The 18494-nt window shown below is 35.8% G+C and overlaps 1 protein-coding gene across 1 annotated transcript in view; it reads right to left on the bottom strand.

Moving 5' to 3' along the window:
* LRRC7 (leucine rich repeat containing 7) overlaps window positions 1-18494 on the bottom strand; it is a 108428-nt gene that overhangs the window by 56912 nt on the left and 33022 nt on the right. Inside the window, exons 6-9 of the mRNA XM_050900856.1 lie at window positions 11608-11671; window positions 7371-7445; window positions 3250-3394; window positions 1131-1203 (exon numbers count right to left, since the gene is read on the bottom strand). Of these exons, the coding sequence (XP_050756813.1) occupies window positions 1131-1203; window positions 3250-3394; window positions 7371-7445; window positions 11608-11671 (357 nt within the window). The remainder of the gene's footprint in view (window positions 1-1130; window positions 1204-3249; window positions 3395-7370; window positions 7446-11607; window positions 11672-18494) is intronic.

Here is an 18494-nt window from a genome sequence, read left to right as displayed (position 1 = left end):
AGCCCTGGCTTAAGAAAACTACTTCTAATGAAATAGTTTGTTAAGCTACAACCTGCGGAAGAGAGAATGGTTTTTGCACTGAGAGCAAAGGAACAGAGTCTGGGTGCAACTCTGCTCACAGATGCCCCATTCCCAAGGTTTCATGCTGACAGCGCAGAATTGGTATGAACGGTATAACCATGTGTTCAGTCACACCAGACGATCATTACACTTAGGCTGAACTCGGTTTCTGCTGCATGAATCCTACTGCTGGTGCAAGGGGGATGATGAAAACACTAGTGCTATAGCTGTAGAAGGCAGCCAGGGACCATGTATTCTGATTTTTTTTCCAAATATCAGTTTATATAGCATTTCAGAAGTCAAATATGTAGCGGAAGAGGCATCCTACAAAAATATCAACGTTAAAAATATGTTCTGCTAGAAAGGGATATGCGTACTGTGAAACAATATAAAGAATCACCTATTTCCATACTTGGAGAGATGCCTGCATCTGCCTTGAATTTTACAATAAATTGCAGATTTCATTTAGCAATAAGCTCAAGACACACAGCAGTACAAGACAGAATTTTGCACCAGTGATAATGTAATATCTGACAAAATGATAGCTAAAAAGCATCATTAGTGCTTTTCATAATAAGATTACTTATATGATACTTTCACATTTTGATGTATACACCTATGAAATTTTCATAACTTTTTCATTTATGCGACTTCAATATTTTAAGAAATCTTCATACATATGAGGTTTACAGCCATTTTCTTTTCAGCATCAAGTACTGGCTGTTGCTATGGAAACAGACATATTCCCCCAAATACTTCCATTTCTTCTACTTTTGCTGCTCTAATCATCTAAATTGCAAGTGATTCATACCGAAAAATACCTTTGTTCTTTTTCTTGGAAAATATGATACATTTCATCATCTTATCACTTACGCCAGTATAAGTCCACAGAAGTCACCGTGTTGCTCCAAATTTAAATGTTAAAAGCTGAGTGTTAGGCACACATTTCAAAATTATTTTATAATTCAGTACATCTTTGTCTTATTTTTTATTTTAAAAAACCCACATTTCGCAAGCAGAAGGGAAAACACATTTTACTTAATGTTGAAAATCATAAGACTTATACTCACTTTCCAATTGCATTTGGCAGAATTGTAAGCTGATTGTCATCTACTTTTAAAGTTGTAAGCCTTTTCAACAGTCCTACAAAACAGGTAAGGAAGAAGTAACACAAAAATATTTCACATTAATCTTTTTTACTTTCTGTAATCTCCCATATCCTTAAACAAAGAACGTTTTCTAACACTGAATAACTTTGATCTAGATTTTAGAAAACATCTGTATATAGGACAGTACACAGACACATTCTTGTCCCATTGAAAATATGTTTCATCAAAATGAAGCACTGATTAAATGTTAAGCTGAACTGCAAGTGAAATACTAAGTGTATTTCTGGAGTCTTGAAAAAAACTGTAAAAAAACCCCAAGAATAGTATCCTATCTGTGTAGGAAGAGTACTATTTCTACTTATCTATTAATGTTTCAATCGAATTCAAGTCCTGTTGCCTTGATTAAAAGGTGCTCAGGTCATAACAGGACATGAGGCGAATTATCTAAAGTAAATGCTACATTTATACAGCTTCACAATATGTAGGTATAGACAGAAAACCAGAATCAGACTGAAAACCAGAATCAATCCTGAATGCATTTGTATATGCTGTTAATTCTTATTATTAAAAGAATTATTATATATCTAAGTGTAAGCAAATTCATAACTGGGTAACATTTACCAAGAAGGGAATGAAACTTCTGCTTTACCAGTGCGTAACAGCAGAAAACAATAAAAAAGACAGAAAAAGTGAGAAAAATATTGCATTACAGTGCTAGAAACAGAGCCTGAAACAGATTTCCACCTTCTGGAAGTTATTGGCATTTCAAAATCTGTTTTTTCCCTGGAAGAATTCTGGATATACTGAAATAGCATTTTTTAAATTATTATTTGTAATTAATGTTGGGAATAATATAAATTAATCACTAATATAGAGAAAAATGTTAAACCGAATGTGCCATAACATGAAAGCTGAAGCAAAAGAAAGCTATAATTAAAAGGGATACCAGAAACACTACTCATTTCAATTGCAGAACATTTTTGTTGAAAACTTGTTCAAAATCAACATGTTCCAAGAAACATCTAGGTTTCAACAAAATTTTCTTTTAAAAGTTCCACCAAAATGAATTTCAGCAAGCTCTAATCTGAAAATGCAGTATTAAAATTACTCTTTTTGCTTTACTTCTGTTAAATCTATTACCATTCAGTAATAGGAATTTGGAAATGAGAACTGAATATATCTAATTGCAAGAATGTATAATTCAAAATGTAAACATTTATTCCTTTTGTACAGGAGCTAAATGTCCTCTAAAAATCAATCTGCATATGCATATCAGAAAACCACATAAAGCAAAAATTCTAGAATTTATGGTGAGATGTAGAAGACCAAAATAGAAAATAGCTGTAAAAGACATCTAGTAACATTCATGTAGCACAGTATTATTAATTAGCAATACAGTTTGGAATCTTGACTAAGTTGATTTAAAATTGGGGAATTCAACAGTTCCATGTTCAAAGGGATGCACTTAGGAAAGTGAGAAAGATGATGATGATATCGTGGGCTCATTGGCTGGAAGCAAAAGAAGACAGGAAAGACCTCAAGTGTTTCCAAAGCAAATATGAGGGATCAAGACTGAAATGAAATATCCAGATGTACAGAGTGATATACCTACAACCACTTAGCTTCCAGAATTTCTATATATTCTAAATAATTCAGAACTTCTATGCATGCAATATAGTAAAAAAGAAAATTAATAATTTGAACTATATCTTTGTTTAACGCTCTCATATGGAATTGCACTACTGTAACTAAAAGGAGGTATTTCCTTCAAGAGTTTCACACTGTTAACATAATCACTATGATACTTACTTTCAAATTTAGATCAGATCAATTATATCTTTCTCTGCTCATTTTCTTTAAAATAGCAAATCAGAATAATCAATACCTTCTAACGATGGATTTTTTCCCTGACTTCACAAAATAGTCTTCATGGACTGTCCAAACACAGATGTTTCAAACTCCTTTGGAATTTAATGGCAGTTCTTGTTCCAGCTATTATAAAGTCTCATAATTACCAAAAAAAGATATAAATGAAATCCTCAGCTGTAAAAGTTTACAAGAAATCCTGAGCTTTTCTCACCTATGGAGTCTGGCAGTTGCTGCAACATATTGGATGACAACAGGAGATCTTCAAGTCCTTCACATCCTGATATGTCCAAATCAACAGTTTCTATCCTGTTTTTTGACACATCCAGGTACACGAGCTGTTTTAACTTCCCTATAGACTTAATAGCATGTTACAAAGTGTTACTTGAACAGATATACACTGCATGCCGGTTTCTAAGTTTAATTAAAGACAAACAATAGCAATACAGGCTTATATTCAGTTATGTCAGCATCCTTTTTTACAAGAGTTGTTTCACTGAAGCAGTATCAGTGGTGGGCTAACAGCCTTCCTGTTCAGATCAGTGCAAAAGGAACTGTACCAAACGGAATGATACGTACCAAACTAATTAATGTGTTCCAGATTCATTAAATCTGCTGAAAGTTTGAGTTCTTAGTCATACAGCTGTATTATTTCTTCATGTGGACACAGATCCAAGGGACATTTACTCACAATTCACATCTACTCGGCAGTCCTTAAGATCACTGAGGCTAGACATGCAGGTAAAGCTTTTCTGCGTCAAACTGATTCTCTGAATTTTATAAAATCTAGAATTGGACTTCAGATATCCATAGTTCAATTATGAGCGGTTAACCCCAATAGTACACTTTTGTGAATACAGTGTTTAACCGCAGCTATAACATCAACGAGCAACATGACATGAATTCTTCCCTAATTTCTTTGAAAATCTGTGTAGCATCTAAGTGTTTGAAGCCTGTAGAAGCAACCTGCTTCTTGATCCATTATCACAAGATGGTCACTTCATTCTAGACGTGAAATTTCACCAAGAAAATCAACAAACAATTTTCCTTAAACGAAAACCTACAAGTGGAAGAGCTGGGTCTAGAGTAAACGAGCTGGATCTATGACCCAGTGGCAGAGCTCTGACACAGACTGGAGGATTACACAGCAGGAGTGAGACAAGGCAGCACAACACCATTATGGGGAGCTACCATGTGGTTGCAATAGTGTGCATCCACAGGAATACTTTGTGATCCACAGGAATTACCTCATTGTTACAAAGAAGTTAAATGAGGCATATCAAACTTTGTTTCAAACCAGATGAATAAACATTCATGGCCTATGAGGGAACTTCCTTTATGGATTTGGGGAAAGCCATGGGAATCGCTTGTGAAGTGTACGGATTCTATAAAAGTTCATGGGAGTGGGTATTTTAGTTATTTACATATACTATTAGTGGTTATTTACTGTACGCTTGAAAAAGGCAAATAGTTTCAGACAGCTTCATCTCCAGGTACTTTCAAAACAATATGAATATAGCTTGCTTTTCATCTCTTACCTTGCTGAGATCTGCCCTCTGCTTCTAAGGAGGCAGTTTCACGTTATCTTTAATCACATCTGAGTTGTTGTGTAAAGGGAAAATCTCCCTTCACCCCAACCTTTGCCATTCTACCCATATTAACAATTGAATACAATCTTTGTTTCTAGCACAAACTACTTTTTTTAAAAACTGAATTATCAATATTGGAAACCTGGCAAATCTCTAAATCTTAAAATCAATTACCAGTTAGTATTTCCTTTCTATTTTTAAAAGTCAAATTTTAAAGCTAATATTAACTGTTTTAAACCTCTTGTTTTGAAGAAGGCTTTCATAAAACATCATCTGGGGCCTACTAGGATCAGATTCAGGAAACATGAATTATTCAGCTCCTTGGGATTCAGTTCCACGATCTAATGAACATCTTCAACTCTAAATACCCTCTCCAGGGATTATGACAGCTCAGCAGGACTGTGTTGGGAACACAGTTTAGCACTGGATATATTAACCAATTTCATTGTCAACAGAAAAGAAACAGAATAATAGTTAAATGTTTGTGCCTACACTCTCTTGTATATCTGATATTTCTTCTACTCAGTTACACTGCAGCAACAATACTGCAATATTTCTGTTCTTGATCTCCAGCTGGTTTCAGTATCAAGAAGTGGTTTCAACATCAGCTTTTCTTTTCACTAACAGAGCACTCAAAATGTGGGTATTTGGACAGTGACTGAAAATGATCATTTTCTGTGCAAACACCCTGCTTAACACAAAATAAAAAATGAATGTGTCCTGGTTTCGGCTAGGACAGAGTTAATTTTCTTCCTAGTAGCTGGTATAGTGCTGTGTTTTGGATTTAGTAGGAAAATAATGTTGATAACACACTGATGTTTTTAGTTGTTGCTAAGTAGTGTTTATACTAAGTCAAGGATTTTTCAGCTTCTCGTGCCCAGCCAGCAAGAAGGCTGGAGGGGCACAAGAAGCTGGGAGGGGACACCGCCAGGACAGCTGACCCAAACTGGCCAAAGGGATATTCCATACCATATGACATCATGCCCAGTATATAAACTGGGGGGAGTTAACTGGGAGGGGGGATCGCGGCTCGGGAACTAACTGGGCATCGGTCAACGAGTGGTGAGCAATTGCATTGTGCACCACTTGCTTTGTATAGTTTAATTCTTTTAGTATTGCTATTGTCATATTATTATTATTATCATTATCATTGTTTTTCATTCCTTTCTGTCCTATTAAACTGTCTTCATCTCAGCTCACGAGGTTTTTTTTCCTGATTCTCTCCCCCATCCCAGGGGTGGGGGGGCAGTGGGCGAGCGGCTGCGTGGTGCTTAGCTGCCGGCTGGGGTTAAACCACGACAGAATGTAATCTATTTAAGACAAAAAAACAGTCATTGCTCAACGCAAAAAATTGAATTTTGATTAACAAATGTTCAAAGCTGAAAGAGGAAGTACTGCTTCTTCTTCCAACACCTAGACACGTTTGTGCTAGATCTGGTTCTACATTTTCCCTGCAGCAATGAAGAGCATTATTGTGTGAAACAGATGATCTGTTACCTGTGTGATAAAATGCTAATGACCGGGATCCCTTTCTCCAGTCATAATCAGTGTAGGTATTTGAGAGTGATAATCTCAAATAATTTATGGCAATAAAAATTGAAAATCAAAGTTCTACTGTGGGGTAGCAACAACTCAGAAACAGCACTAAGATATAGCCATGACCCTAATGTTTAGATTGTAAAATATTTTTTGTTCCATTTCTAAATGGAGTGCTTTCTAGAGAAACATAGCTTCATTCCACTGCCTCACAATTGCTTTTAGTATAGTTGAATCTGTACATACCATCTGTTATTTTTAAGTTTATTTAGATTACTTAATATTTCCTCTTCCTTTTTAAAACTTCATGTGGGTTTTTATAAAACCTAGTTAATGTATGGTGACCAAGAAGACAATAGGAAACAATTTCCCCTCACAATGAAAACTACACAAGTGTCCTGGTTTTGGCTGGGACAGAGTTAATTTTCTTCTTAGTAGCTGGTACAGTGCTATGGTTTGGATTTAGTGTGAGAATACTGTTGATAACACGCTGATGGTTTAGTTGTTGCTAAGTAGCGCTTATCTTAAGGTAAGGATTTTCAGTTTCCCATGCTCTGCCAGCAAGCAGGGGTGCAAGGAGCTGGGAGGGAGCACGGCCAGGGCAGCTGACCCCAACTAGCCAAAGGGCTATTCCATACCATGGAATGTCATGCTCAGTATATAAACTGGGGGGAGTTGGCCGGGAGGGGCGGATCGCTGCTGGGGCATCGGTCAGCGGGTGGTGAGCAATTGCATTGTGCATCACTTGTCTTTTCTTGGGTGCTATTTCTCTTCTTTTTTGTTATATTCCTTTTCATTACAACTATTATAATTATATTATTAGTAGTAGTTAGTAGTATATTTTATTTTACTTCAGTTATTAAACTGTTCTTATCTCAACCCCCAAGTTTTACCCTTTTTTTTCCTCCTCCCCACCCCACTGGGAGAGGGGAGGGGAAGTGGCTGCGTGGTGCTGAGTTGCCGGCTGGGGTTAAATCATGACAACAAGGCTTAAATAAAACAGGCACATCCCCATTTAGACACTATCATGTAATAACACAAAGGTTTTCCATATGAATGGCTATGCTGAGACTTTTATCTCTTGATAATAATTAATGACTATATGAACTAGGAATGTGTACCCATTCAAGAAAATGCACATGCATTTATTTACTGCAAGGTAAATAGTCCACTATATCACATAATAATTACATAAAATAAATGTTCATACCCCAGGTAGTATTTGCAGAGAATTATTGTCCATCCACAATTCCTTTAGATTCTGTATTTGTTCGAGAACCTCAGGCTGAGGAAAAGAATATAATATTATGGACAGTTAAATAAATCAGTATTTTTTTTAGTTAAATATAAAACAATATTTTAAAAAAAAAAAAGATTCCCTCTTCACCTTCCTTTTTTTTCTTTTTATAGCCCCCATCAGACTTTCAGATAGTTAATGACATGAACAATCTGCTCATTTCATTTAATTTAACCACTGTTGCTCTTTTGCAAAACTTGTAAAATTTAAGAACCCTTTGGAAAAGAAATGAATACAAAGAAGAACTTCTTAGAAGTTCTTGTTCTAAACAGTCTATTGGCAGTACGCAATTTATGAACAAGGCAAATAAGAGAAATGAGAACTGTGGAGCTTCAGAAACAATGCACTGAAAAGAAAGACCAAATCTCATCTTGCAGCACATGCGAAACTCTGCTTTTTGCATGATTTATCATCTTTAAAATAGCTTAACAGAGTCATATTGCTGAACACTTTCCTGGATATACTGCATTTATGTACGATTTAATGTCTGCAATTGTCATATTCAGTAGTTAAAATAGCAGTACGCAATGCTAAATCCTTAAAATTACAATATTAAACTTTAATCTAACATGTTCTATTCTTTTCAACACTATAGGATATTAGTGAGAGAAACTGAACAAGGCAATTCCCCAAATCACTTCTCATTCATTACAGCTGTGAAAGTCAAGAATTATCAGGTCACAAATATTTCCATGTTTCAGCCTACGCAGTATTATTCTTTTTCATTAAACACTATTTTCACAGGTAAAACAAGACTTTCAATTTGCCTTAGCTCTGTAAAGTTGTACTGATTTTTTTCAAAGTCTGCCAGAAACTGATATTAAATATTTCACTTGGTTCTGACTAAATCAGATTCTAGCATTTTAAAAGTCGGTAGCACTATTTCACTGGAGTTATTTCAACACAGCTAGAAACAAATGTATCTGTCACAGGACCTTAAGAGAGATCTCTGATTATCTCCTGTGGTCTAAGTTCTTTGGAATGTTGTAATTCCCATAAGAAATATGATTTTCCAGTTGCCCAGGTCACATGGCACCTTATGGGAGAAGCTCCCGATGCATCATCAGGTAAGAAAGAACCTGCTAATCTGGAGAGCTCAATCCCCCAGTTGTCCGTGTTGTCACATAATGTGTTTCTATTAAAAAATGATCAGTCAATATTTTAAAGATAGTTTATTTTGCCTTGGCTAATTTTATTGAAATTGTGTTGTCCTTCAACGGTTAAAACCACTTCTAATTTCCAGGCTAAATTAATTAATGGTCATTTTATACTATTTGTTCCTGTGATGATTAATGTCTCTTTATTCCTCCAGAGTGTTCACTGACTAAGGTTATTATAGATAATCATAATTTCCCCTCTCAACATTAATTTTCTTTTAAATTCCTCTCATTAGACAGACACCATTCTCAAAGGCAACAGACTACTCCTATGTTGTACATATTACAGTTTGATTTCAAACTTCCTGAGCATGGATTATGGTATACCGTTATTATGGTACACTATGGATTATGGTATAGCATTATGGTATACCATAATCCAGACGAGATCTCGCTAATGTTTTGATAAGAGGTATTAAAAACTTATTTGTCTCTGTTAGAAATGCTTTTGCTGATGCATTTTTGGAGAATATTTTCATTTTCCATGTAGATTGCCACAATTAGAATAGAATAGAATAGAATAGAATAGAATAGACTAGACTAGACTATGTCAGTTGGAAGGGACCTACAACGATCATCCAGTCCAACTGCCTGACCAATTCAGGGCTGACCAAAACTTAAAGGATATTATTAAGGGCATTGTCCAAATTCCTCTTGAACACTGACAGGCTTGGGGCACCGACCACCTCTCTAGGAAGCCTGTTCCAGTGTTTGACCACTCTCTTGGTAAAGAAATGCTTCCTGGTATCAAGTCTGAATTGAAGACTGGCATTAATCTTTGATAAAAGTATATTACATTTCATCCTTTTTCCTTTTCCTTTTCTCCCTACCTTTAACTACTTTCTTTCAAAATTTCTTCTAAAGCCTTGCTGCTGACAGCAGACTCCTGAAACTCTGGAAAGAACTACACCAGCCTTCCCCCTCCTTTCAGGCAGAGGTACTACAATTGCTCTTTATCATTTGTCCAGTGCCATTTTTTGACACTTCAAAGATGGGGAGATTTCAAACCCTGGACCCATACCTTGTGATTTAATGCTTCAGTTTTTCCAGAGACCCGTGACACAGATTACCTATTCCCTTCCTTGATTACATTAAGCCACTTGAATATGGCTGCTATTTAGGAAGGGACAATTTCTATTTTAGGAACATATACCTATCTCATGATTTGTATAATCTTGTTTCCAGAAAATGAATGAACAGAATTACTTCATTTGTGCAACTACCTTTACTCTTAACCCCATGCCTATTACTCCAGTTTGTCTGTATGAAGAGCACAGAGCCTTCCAGTGCAAAGGGAGGGACTTCAATGGTCCAGGGATGGACTGTCAAAGAAATTAAGCTCTTCCACACCACCACAGTTCTAGGCAGTATTTTTCTCCAATAAAAAGGAAGCTTCTATTGAAACCCAAATCAGATTTTCAGAATCCATGAAAACAGGACCTTTCGATCCTTTTTTCCAGGTGATCTTGATTTAGACTAGTACCACTTTTCCTATGACATTTCTGCAGATTCGTGCTGTTCCCTTGCCTCTAGGCCCATTTTGCTTCTGGCATTTGATTTTAGTTCATACATTTTTGGACCAGCTTCCTGAAAAACAAGTCAACTCAGGGAGTCTGGTCCTAATAGCAGTATGGGGCCACCAGACTCCTGATTTATCATTCTTAGGGGACAGTATGCTACAATGCAAAAACGTAGAATGATGTTGAAGCCATTTAAAAGAAAGACTACAAAAGTAAAGCACCCCCAACTCACCCCCAAAAAAGACACACTCTGAATTCAGGAAGCATATATATATTTCTTACGATCAAAATTCCAAATACCACATCTGAAAATTTTATTCTATTTATCTATGCAAAAGATTTCTAGTTTTAATTAAAAATCTGAGTTAAAACCATCTATTTTGTCCTACCTAGCAGTATAAATTAGTAAACATTAACAGGGTTATAGCCATAATGGTAGAAGATAGTGCACTGTCTATAAACCAGATGTAGACTCTTTGCTACAGCTTTCTACTACGAGATGACATTTCAAAATCTGTTTAAAGTGAAATTATCCTAGTTTTAATTAAAGCTACAGGAAATATCACCCTCATAAAATGGTAATCCCTGATTCAGCAGCACTATTTTTGCAGACTGTTCTTGTATGACTCTGGAGGAAAGGTGGTTCAGCTCACAGAGTTTAACGGTCACTGGACAGGCTGTTGGTGGATAAGGCACATGCAGACATCTGTTTCACCACGAGCGCCATAGTGAGTGCCACAGTACTAATTTGTTGTCCTATCGAATAGCCCTGGCAGTGATAGGTCTCAAAAAGGATGAGGCAGCAGTTTTTCTAAGTTTTGCTTCTCTTAACATATTTACAGTTCCTGCAGGATGAAGTCAGTGAGCGCTCCCTAAAAATAGGCACATTTTAAAATACAGTTTAAGCACCCTCATACTGTTTCTGAGAAGTGTCAATTCCTACAGATGTGGTAGAAACATACCTAACGGGAACAGCAACTTGATTATTTTCTATACTGATACTAGAGAAAATTCCCGAAAGCTAGTAAATCTCAGGGAACCTAATTCTCATCTTAGAGGTGTGTTAGGGGCAGAAACTGCTTTTGGAGTCCAAAATTTACTTCTGCTAATAGCAACTTCTAATATTTGCAAGATATAATGATAGATATTAAGAAATTAATACATAATTGACACAAGTATTTATACTGAGATCATCAATTCATCCCACATTGAAGTATTCCAGCAGTAGCAACCAGCTCAGAGTAAGAATCATCTGTGACCTTGATCTGAACTGCAGAAGCCTGATGTAGATGAAGCACATTCTATTATCAACATTCACCTCATGAACTGTGATAAATCTCCTATTCTACAAGGAAATGTGACCATAGCATGTGGCCACAATACAATAATGCCTTTCAAGTACAAGTTTAATGCCCCATGCACAGAGCATCCAAAACACACAGGCTTTCTATTAAAAAATGGTGCATTTCTTACCAGTTCAGAGAATTCATTATTGCCCAGATCAAGTCTCTCCAGTTGAGTCAGTTTGTGCATTGACCTGTAACAGATGAAGAAATATCTAAGATGAAATTTTCACTTGCAAAATGTTAGCCAAATTTTGTTTAGATAACAATAAAGCTCAAATGATACTGTTATTGCAAAAAGAACTACATCGGTTTGATGCTGATGCAAATGAGAACAATATACTCCATCCTTAAGACATTAGCTAAAGTTCTTGAACTAAAAAGCTAGCAACAATTATTTTAGTATAAAAATAAACATAAAGTCTTCGTATAATTTTGCGCAGTTGCTCAAGGAAAATGACCCATGTTATATTTATAAGCAATTGAAAGTAATACAAATTGTGACATTTTTGATACAGATTTATAGATTTGTTATCAACTTCTTTATAAACCACTAGAAAGTGTTTTGGCTCTTCATAGCAAAAGTACAAAGTGTGGTTGTTACCTCCCTCAAACTGTACCTAACTACAGTCACGATGCAAAAGCACTTTTGTTTCAAGGATCAGCACGCTAAACGAGTTAAGCTCAGATGAGGCTTGCTTTGAGTACTTGTGTTGGTCTAACAGAATGCACTGAGCTGTTGGGGTCCTCTCCTCCTTGGGTTGTAGTACAGGTGACCTGAAACACGGCCTCCATTTCAGGAATAAGCAAACAAACTGTCACACCAATAAGCGGTGGTATTTAGTGACACTTGCTGTCTGCCAGTAGCTTATGAAAACTCTATCATTGTAAGCAGATAAACAACAGAATAGAGATTTTCCATTAAATGACCAGCCTGAGATTCAAGCCTTTGATGTGCTGCAAAGCACATCTAGGCAAGTACTCCTCTCTCTGTGCCGTTCACGGCACAGGAGCATGGCAGGCAGATGGTGTGATCCACGACACTGCATGTGGATGGGAGCAATGTGTCATACTTTGCTGGTGGGCGTCTCCCTGAGAGCCCCTTTTCGGGCAGCAGCTCCTCTGAGAGCAAGAAAGGCTTCACACGGCCTCTGCTGCAAAAGACTGGGTGCAAATGACAGCAAAATCAACCAAAGCAGCTTATCCTTCTTCACAGCAGTATAAAAGAAAGAGTCAAATAAGAACGTATCGTACGAAAGTGAACCAAAAGTTAGTATCAGCCATGCTTTATGCAGTAAAGGGCTTTAAATGAGGAATAACCTGGATTTATGTCTGTGACTGATCACTATATAACAGCAAAAAAGGCACTTATACTCCTTGGGCTCAGGTGACTGAAACAGTGAAATAAGAGTAGAAGTGAGAAATTGCTAAAAATTATGTGATTAAATTCTTCATTTACTAAAGTCAATGGGATAAATCTCCCAGGTTTACCTCTGAATTTGTGCTGTGAGAAAAACTGGTTATCTCAAGTATAGCTTAAACTGATAAAGGCACAGATCACAGCATATGTGGACTGACTGTTAAAAGCATTTAAAATCTACCAATTTTGACTATGGGCAAACTTTTTAGAAATACACAGAGTTTTAAAAACTATACTTAGAATATATGACAGCAGAAGCACTGACTCAAAGAAGTAAGCCCAAAGCAGCAAAGATCTTTTCAAAATGAGAGGAAAACTGCTGCGCAACTTGTGAACAGGAGTTGAAGGCCTGAGCATGTTAGAAGGATGGCAGGGCTGTGATTTCCTTAACGGGAATGGATGTTCTGCAGTTGTGTAGTGTATAGCTTTGCTCATATTGGAAAAAAAAAAGATTTTTTTAAAGCTAATTTACTACATGATACATGCGTACCATTTGCTACTTCAGGCCTTTCCAAAATGTTAGAATTTCATATTTGTATGAAATTAAGATTAGGAAGTTGTATTCTAAATTACTATGACATTGGAGAATAAGAACGATTTCTTCATCTGAATATATCGATCTTGATTTTTTATAATGGTTGACATTTTAAAGTTAGTAAATGATTTCAAATAGTGCACTCAATACCCTTATTTTATATTTTAAAAGGTTACTAAATTTAAACCAAATGGCTTTATAAATATTCCATAAAGATTTCATTCATCTTGAAAAAATTGAATTACTATGATTATATTCTTCCAGGCCTTTTAATGAAAATTCTGCACTAAACAAGGCATTTCAGACAGTAAGCCTTCCAGGGACCTAAGCGCTACTGCTATGCGAGTGGTGTAACATGCCAGAGAGTGGCCCTGGATGCTGGCCCTCCGCCATCCCGACTGCTGTCTGAACGGGAAACGGTTCCTCACACGGTTGTGGCTCCTACTGGTTAGCTCTACCCCAAGCAATTCCTGGGCAGATCCGGGAGACAGCCTGAGCCAGGACCCCTTCCAAAAGGCACTCCGGCTACCCTGCTCTGGATCAAGTTCAAATTTAATAAATCAATTACTGCCTTTGTTTCCGTGAAGAAAACTGGAACAGGGTATTACCTCTACTGCAGAATTTCTCTTTAAGCCCTGGTAGACCAATATGCTCGAAACACTGGATTTTGATGGTGGTGGTAGTAAAAAAAGAGGATAAAAATAATTAAGTAATTTGGCATTAACTGCAACAGTCAGTTCAGAGGCCTTCTAAGGTAATCAGAGTTGATCCTAACAAAAAAATTAGCATGGTCTTAATTGATGTGATCTAAAATATCAACCATTTTATCTCTGCAATTTGTATCAGAAGTAAAACTGATTATCAAAGATGCTATGGCTAAAAAACATAGACCTGTCTTAACATTTAAATTATGGAAAAATGAGGTTGTCATGGGGCTAGATAGAGAACACTGCTGCATACTTATTACAAGCAAATTTTACTTCTAGCTTTCTAAAATAGGAAAAGAAATTCACAGAAATATAAATGCCATTCTTTAGAAGAGTGAAGCATTTTTTGCTAGACATGTTAGTAAAATCAAAAAACATTTAGATAAACAAATATTCCGCTCTCAAGTTTAAGAAGTTATATACTTTATTAGATTTCTTCAATTAAACAGACACTTTGACCGACCTACTGTATTTCTTCACTTTCAGCATACCTTCAAGGAATGAATCTTAAGATCACAAATTAAGATCAGGCATCAGATGTGCTTCTGCACTTTACTGAAATTAATGTTCTGTACAGAGAAGTTGTTAAAATATATCTACGCCTCTTAGGCAAATAGTTCACCACTAAACCAAATGAATAATTCCTGTTAACAGAACCTGCTGTCTTTCATATTTAGGCTGTTATCTTTCATCTAACATAATCTGCAGTATTTTCAAACACAGAAAATTTAAGCTAGATAATGTAATAAATACCAATGAATTTACACAACAGTTTTGGGAAGTGCAGTGCCAAGTCCCAAAGTCCTTTGAAACTGATGTTACCAGTGCTGTGTAACGACTGGTAATAGCACTGCAGGACATATTCCTGTATTATTGACTTCTTCAGTGCCTTCTGTGTTACTGTATGTCTGTTTTAACCTTTATGGCTTTCTAAAACATTCTCCTGAGTGTTCATCTTTCTACTTGTTCATTACTGTTCTTTTTTTGTCCAATCTCAGTTTCTTAACAAGTCTCTGAAACCCAGCAAATATGTTATTTCTACTGATCATTTGGTGGTTTTGAAATATCTAGAAACACAGTTTCCACAGTTTACTGTCAGAATAATTTCATCTTTCTATGCTGACAGTCACCCTAACGCAGATTAACTCATGATAACTTTGCTTTTTAATGCTTTCTGATAGCTCACCTATTTCATACTCACTCAAATTCACTGTTGCACATGGTTTCTTTATACTTTTCTTTTTCCTGTCCCACTCTTTTCCAATATATTTTCCAACCTATTTGATCAATGTTCACAGATATCTTTTAGACAAGAAAGTGACAGATTCATTTTAGCAAACAAGCAAAAAGTATGGTAGCTGCCCACACAGCTCCAAAGGGGTTAGCACCTAAATTAAAATTAAGTGAAAAAGTAGCAACAAATTTTTGACTACAAGGTACAAAACAAGATGTTGTAGTTTAAGCCTAGAGCATGGAAGAGTTGAATCTGGCACTGTTCCAAAGCAATATTTATCAATATATCCATGATCAGTCCAGACTGAGCACACAGATTCTTAAACAGAAACTGACTTTCTATATACGCTACACAGACACCCATTTTAGTAATATAAATCTTAACTCATGCTCCCCAATTCCCAACCTGCTTCTTACTGCATTTTTGTTCTTACAGTATTCATTACTTTGAATCATTCTTGCTATAAAACCAGAAGGAATAATGAAAATATTTTATCTTTTAATAGTAAGTCCTTAGTCTGCAAGAGTATCTGAAGGCTGGGAGCCATTCAAGAAGCAATAAGCATTCCACCAGCACAACAGATGAGGATGCTGAAGAAAGATAATGAAGTCACCTGGACAAAGTGAATGTTTCACACCCTCCCCCAAATGACTCCATTTTACATTATAATCTCCATTAAAATAATAGTGAAAACCATTTTTAGTCCCTCTGCTGCTGTAACTGCACTGTACTTCTTTTTGGAAATGTCTTGCAAAAGCTGACTGAAATTTTACACATCCAGACAAAAGCTAAGTTTAATAAACAAAGCTGCAACACTCTCAAGTCAGCTCATTTACACTCCCTTTCTCTTTAAATAACACACACATCCCTAAAAATGTTTATGTTTTGTCTAACTTACTCCTCCTAAAACTTTCACCACTGTGTCTTAATTGACTTGTTATTAATCTAGTTTAGACTTCTGACATTTAGATACAAGTTGTAAATATCAAATTTCAAAATTAATTGAACTCAATGGAGTAAGTAATTACATTTGTAATTGCAAACTTGATGACTATGGACACTCTTATTACCATACAGACTCTCATTAACTTTAGGAGAATTCTTTACACTAATGTGTGCACTCCCTGCCAGTAAGTGTTTGCAAGACTGGACTCAAGAGTTTTCTAAAAATGACTACACTTACTTATCCCACAATTTACCAGTTGCTCTTTTGGAAATCAAAGTATTTTTGCTTAAAACAAACCAGTTGGACCCCTTTGAAGACTAGCCACTCGTTACACAGTCAGGTGGTGCACACACTCTCAGCCTGAACGAAGAAGTCATGAAAAGCATTTAAATACTACCAAAGTTCCCATAACAAATCCCGAGGGCAGGTCTCACTCCTCAGTACCACACACAGGTTTTACACCACAGGAAACACATTTCAGCATGTGAGCATTGCAAGTTTATAGTTCTTTACACTTGCAGATGTTACAAGTTTTTCAGTTACAGTATTAACTGTATACACACTCACAAGCATTACGTAGTGCAATGCCTTCACAAGTAAAAAACCAGGGAACGTGACATACATTTTTAATAGATTGCACACAGTTTTCTCTCACAGGCAGTATTAGTTGTGACTTTATCATTCTGCACTAAAGTCGACAAAAGCTTCTAGTGATTATGACTCCCCATGCTCACATTAAAGTGCTCAAAAAACTCCAGCCACAGACTGAAAATACCTGCTAACTGGAACTGGAAATGGAACAGCAGTATTTCTCTGTTATTTACATATATAATTACTGTTTATACATATACAGAATTATATATTTTGAAATGTGAAACTCTGAAACTCTTCAAAGATTAAATGAATGGTAATCTAAGTTACAATCGAGTCGGTAAAAATTTGTGTATTTCCATACTCTATTCTACCTTCGAAGAAAATGTTTTCTTTAAAAGGTTTGGTTTGTACTACTGTAAATTCATCATAAAAGGCAACTTTTAAACATTACTTTGTGTAATTTCTACAGTCAGATACATAGTTTCAGAGACTGTAACATTTATATGGGGGCAGATTAATTTCAGTTAGCTGGTACTATATCAAAAGATAAAGCACAGTGCCAAATGTACCCAATGGAATATTATATGAGATTTTTCATTAGCTTGTGATATTTTTATCTCTTTCATGTAATTACTTATATTTTTCTTATGAAAAGATTCATTATATTTTTTATGTGGGGTCATTTTATAAAGGTGGAACAGGAAAGGTGCAATTATGAGTAATGCTCAGTTAAATATTCATTGCTTAAATGATGTAATGTAATATAATTAATGTGCTAATAAAACTTGCAGCCAAAATTTTCACATAAATCTTTATCCATATCGCATTTGGATCTATTCGTCCATTCATAAGTAACTGCAGGAGTTACACGGAAAAGATCTGATGCTCGGCTATGGAAGCGGCCCTCACGGTAGGTTCAGAATAAGGTGAATCTTCTTTTTCATTATTTTTAAACACAATAATGGAACATGGTTCTCCAAAAACTACAAATGCATGAAAACCAACATAGAGAGTAGCTTAGAGAGATTGCTGAATACTTGGTGATAAACTAACATTGCTCACAATAGTTTTAAGACATTCACACTCCATAAATTACAACTCAAATTATACAATTCAGTGGTATTAATTATAATTCATGGTAATCACATATATTGCCTAATGTAACTTTTTCATGTTCTTGCATGTTTGTTTTTGCTGCCTTATTTAGAAGATACTTATCTACACACTGTAAACACTTCAAATAAACAGGAAAATGCCTTGCATTTACAGTTTCTGGCAAAACAAGTGAGTCAACTGCCATAAATTATTTTAATGAAATCATAGTATTCTCATCAAAATCCTGGTCAGCTTTCTGACAGATAGGAGATGGTGATTACATGAACGTTTATCCAAACCTTCAACCACAAACTTCTAATCACATCCGAATTACTCCCACATATGAAGAATTGTATTCATAAATAACAAAAGTATCTCTAACAGGTAAAAATTCATGAGTGAAAAGCAATTGTGTCAGAGACACAACTACATTTACACAGCAATAAACACAATGAAAGAGGCAATGTAATACTGCTACACAATTAA

Source organism: Gymnogyps californianus, chromosome 8 (genome assembly GCF_018139145.2).
Source record: "Gymnogyps californianus isolate 813 chromosome 8, ASM1813914v2, whole genome shotgun sequence".
Classification (NCBI taxonomy): domain Eukaryota; kingdom Metazoa; phylum Chordata; class Aves; order Accipitriformes; family Cathartidae; genus Gymnogyps; species Gymnogyps californianus.
This window is presented reverse-complemented; position numbering and strand designations above follow the sequence as displayed.